Source organism: Cebus imitator, unplaced genomic scaffold (assembly GCF_001604975.1).
Source record: "Cebus imitator isolate Cc_AM_T3 unplaced genomic scaffold, Cebus_imitator-1.0 Scaffold160, whole genome shotgun sequence".
NCBI lineage: Eukaryota > Metazoa > Chordata > Mammalia > Primates > Cebidae > Cebus > Cebus imitator.
In genome coordinates this window covers 831,085-835,778 of record NW_016107475.1, presented here as the reverse complement: position 1 = coordinate 835,778, position 4,694 = coordinate 831,085, and the positions used below count along the sequence as shown (strand labels likewise).

General features: G+C 39.4%; 1 protein-coding gene across 1 annotated transcript in view; it reads right to left on the bottom strand.

Moving 5' to 3' along the window:
* The window catches only part of SEC63 (SEC63 homolog, protein translocation regulator), an 81,373-nt gene that overhangs the window by 14,526 nt on the left and 62,153 nt on the right, over positions 1-4,694 (bottom strand). Inside the window, exons 16-17 of the mRNA XM_037743943.1 lie at positions 3,576-3,734; positions 1,753-1,854 (exon numbers count right to left, since the gene is read on the bottom strand). Coding sequence (XP_037599871.1) covers positions 1,753-1,854; positions 3,576-3,734 — 261 coding nt within the window. The remainder of the gene's footprint in view (positions 1-1,752; positions 1,855-3,575; positions 3,735-4,694) is intronic.

The following is a 4,694-nucleotide window of genomic DNA, read 5'->3' as shown; positions in this document are numbered from 1 at the left end:
AGGCTGGAGTGCATTGGTGCAATCTTGGCTCACTGCAACCTCCACCTCCCAGGTTCAAGCGATTCTCTTGCCTCAGACTCCCAAGCAGCTGAGATTACAGGCATGCGCCACCATGCCTGGCTAATTTTGTATTTTTAGTAAGACAGGGTTTTGCCATGTTGGCCAGGCTGGTCTCAAACTCCTGACCTCAGGTGATCCACCTGCCTTGGACCCCCAAAGGACTGGGATTATAGGCATGAGCCACTGCACCTGGCCCGAAGTAAATTTTATCTGCTAAATAATACTCTGAAATATTTACCATGCAGATGCAGATTAAATTTGAAAAAGGTATTTTTATTTTATTTTTTGAGACAGGGTCTCACTCTGTCATCCAAGCTGGAATGGAGTGGTATAATCATAGTGGTACAATCACTGCAGCCTCAGCCTCCTGGGCTCAAGTGATCCTCTAATCTCAGCTTCACCACAGGCATGAGCCACAGCACTTGGCCACTAAAAAAATGTTCTGAGGGAGTGAATGAATGTTTCCCTGATTAATTAACTATGCATGGTCTAAAATGAAACTGTCTGTTATATGGGTACACAGTAGGCAGCTCTGAGCACCCCAAGGCACTTTTTATACCAATGAATGAATGGAATTTACTTGCTTCATTTCAGGATGCCTGGTGTTGGCAGGCTATCTCTGCAATGGGCAAAATGCCCCTAACAGATGGACTAAAGCTCAGGACATGCCAGAAGATCAGCGTGTGCATTAAGATGGAATCCTGGGCAGACTTCTCTCCAAGTCAAAACAACAGTCTGTGCAGAACCACTCATTTATTACTAAGAGATCCAAATTATTTAGGAATTTGCCTTAAGCAGTCCCCAGAAACTCTGGATTGACATTCTCGAGGAGAAAGCAGATTTATACATGAAATCACCAGCCAAACACAAGTGGTGAGCAGAAGGTTCTGTGGCAAAGCTGTGAGGCAGTCTGTGGAACAGTTTTCCGAACTGAGGGAACCAGTTCTTGACCTCCGCTCCAGCCGGAATCATACTCAAATGCAAAATGTCAAGGCAATCCCAAGGTAATTTGAAAGATGAACACCCCAGGCTATCAGGGAGATTGAAAGTTGAGCAGGCTACAACTATAAAGTAAACAAGGACAAGGCAACAAATAGCACTGTAATGACCTGTCCTGTGCCCAGGGCTCACTCATGATCAAGCTCTTATGGAACTTTGTCTATTAGAGCCAAGAACACAGTTGGTCCCACAGCCATAAACTCACTTCCCGTGGCCTAGGACAACAATGACCAGGGTCAGAGCAATTCTAATGGTTCCATGTGGCCAGCAGGACTCTCAGAGGAAAAATTTAAGGATTTTTTCCTCCTATTTAAAACTTGGCAGGGGTGAGAGATTCACAACAGCTAAGCGGTCAAAGGCAAAATACTCATTTGTCTGATGAAGACTGCCTAATCTGCTAGCGAGAAATCACCATTATGCATAACACTCAGTAACAGTAATCAGGGCACAGAAAGGACAGAAGCACAGAAAACCACAGAAATACTTAAGAAGCTAACAATCCCTTTTATAAGGAATATGTTCACTAAGTGTAATACATATTGTAATATTCCCTGTAAAAATATGACCTCTCAGGATAGACCACATTTAGCACATATGAGCTAGTACACAGGACAGAGGGATAAAAATCAACTGACAAATCCCTGAGGAGAAAGTGAATGGAATAAGGAACACACTAGCCTGTATATCACTCACCTCAGGAAAGTAAAGGCTAAACACAGGATGTGTTATTTTTGATTTGGTTTCCAGTAGAGCTCTCTCTTTTCGCTGTATGCTTTGTTGTAATTCTTGCCACTCCTAGTAAAAAAAAAAAAAAAAATTAAAATATTTGAAATCTAGTATGTATTTTATCACTTCAAAGAATTTCCAGATATTATTCCTGACAATGCTAATTAACTATTTAGGATTAGAACAAGTTCAGTCCCACAAATCTGATCATCTCCTTGCTCATCCTTACAATTCCTTTTTTAAATATATTAAATCTAACCACTGTAGTAGCAACTACATAGCCGTTCATTATCTGACCCAAGCCTGCCTCTCTTTGGTTTCCTGTCACTGCCTTCCTCCTTGTGCTTTTTATTCTAGTCATTTAAAACTATCTATACTTCTCTGAACTTACCATTTCACTCCTCCTAACCCTCTTCGGACTTTTTCCCTTTCTCTGCCTACTCATTATTCTTTAGGACCAGCTAAAGCCTAAAATATGAACTCCTGAGTAAAGCCTCCCATAAATTTCCTTCTGTCTCATGACTGAACTGATCACTCCCTCCTTGAGTACTTTGCATAAGATGTATATAATTTCATATGTACTATAATATTTATTTATAAATCTGCCTGCCCCACTAGCCTGCATTATCATTCAAAAGCTGAAGCTATTTCACATTTGGCTTTGCATTTCTTTACTCTAAGACAGCCTTAGGATGTGACAGATAATAAATAATGATTTGTTGATTTAATGAATGTTATTCTTGGTCATATGAAGAAACTAGTCTGTCAAAGCCCCAAGAGTCACTGCTACTAACCCTAATATACTTAGGAATAGGTCAATTCTTTCTCAAAGTGAGGTCAGGGATATAATTTATTTGGCAGATTTTAGTCTTCTGGCAATCAATTTAATTCTCCAAGTACAAAAACAGTCAAGGCCCTGCAAATGCTAACAACGGTCATCTTTATTTGTTTTCTCCCATTCCCAAGGACAAGTGTATTAATCCCTTATGCTTTTATCCTTTGCCCTTTACTGCTTCCTCTTTTTCTGGCCTCTCCTTCTGCCTCTGAGGCTATGCAGGCAATCCCTTTTTCTCTCCTAAACTACAGCGTTCCTTTTAGATCAATGGCCACTCAAAAAGAACAAGGCTAACAAACCTAAAGGAAATGTGGCCCAGCAGTTTATTTGCAGTGAGGCTCGAAGGACCACATTCTTCTCTATAATTCTCCCATAAATCACGTGCAACTTAACGCCAGGAGATTTTTCTTCTATATTCTATACATTCACACCATATTAATAAATTCTATAAAGACTTCCCCTGTCCTCAATATATCTTATATACCCCAGGAAACAAGGTGGTATTCTGTAAATGTTAACTTTTCCCTTAACCTACCTCTTGACATCAGGGTCCACAGTACTGTTTCTCTACACTAAACATGACCTGGAGCTTGTGAGACAGCCTACCAAGGAAGCACTAACCATTTCACAAACACCTTTCCTTAGTCATATTTCCAGAGAGATCCCAACACTGAAAATCCTCTTAAGAGACCAACTGACCTAACCTCAAACCTAGGTCCTACTCTACCTAACAATTTTAATATTTAAGAAAATGAGAATTTCCAATCCTTGTTAGAAAACATTTTTCTTTATAACTCTGACTACCATTCCTTAAAACCGTAAAGTAATAAAATTATAAAATATACAGGTATTATTTAAAGTAAGCAAGCAAGCAAGCAAGCAAATGAACAATAACAATAAAACCCAAAGCAATCATCAGGGTATAATTTCAATTACTTAAACCTATAAGGCTTACTGCTTCATCATCTTTGTTTTGTTTTTCATCCTGCTCTCTATCAGAGTCTCTGTCACTACCATCATCTTTTTCACTTTGGGAATCTCTATTGGTTTCTTCTTCTTCAGAATCACTGCCCTTATCTGAAACTTCTTCTTCATCTTCCTTTACTGCAGCTTCCTAAAAGGAAAAAGCAAACACAAAGATTCTGCACATCTCAATGAGTACATATCAATCTGAATCCCTCAAGTTAACTTACTGTCAACATAAATAAACTGACTCAATGATAATTTCCCTATTCATATACAATTTTTTAAATTATAAATATTCCTAAATATGTGGGAGTCAGACTAAAGAGTTTAATATCTGGCTAGTCTGTCTATTGTTAGTTATTTTATTCATTCTTCATAGTTTGTAAAATAAAAGTATTTCTATTTGCAAAGTCCAATAACACAAAGGCTAAGATGGTTCTGCTTTCAAAAACATCAATTATATTTTATTTAAGGAGAGGAAACAGGCAGTTTATAGAAAAGTATAATTTTGGGGCCAGCTACAGTGGCTCATGCATGTAATCCTAGCACTTTGGAAGGCAGAGGAGGGAGGACTGCTTGAAGCCAGGAGTTCAAACCAGTCTGGGCAACAGAGCAAGATCTGATCTCTTTAAAAAAAAAAAAAAAAAAATTCACTAAGCATGGTGGTACGTGTCTGCAGTCCCAGCTAGTTGGGAGGTTGGGTGGGAGAATCACTTGAGCCCAGGAGTTCAAGGCTGCAGTAAGCTATGACCACGCCACGGCACTTCAGTCTAGGTGACAGAGTAAGACCCTATCTCAAAAGAGAAGAGAAAAAGAAGGAGGGGAGGGAAGGGGAAAGAAGAACAGAACTCCTTTTAAAGTATATAATTGCTTTCTTTAACAATGGTATAATGCAGTAAGGAAAGCCAGTACCTCCAGCAAAAAACTCACTTCAAGAATCAAGAAAAAGAACAGAAATCAAATGCAAAGAAAGCAGAAATAGGCCGGATGTGGTGGTTCGTGCCTATAATCCCAGCATTTTGGGAGGCCGAGGCAGGTGGATCACTTGAGGTCAGGAGTTTTAGACCACCAGCCTGACCAACATAGTGAAATCCTGTCTCTATTAAAA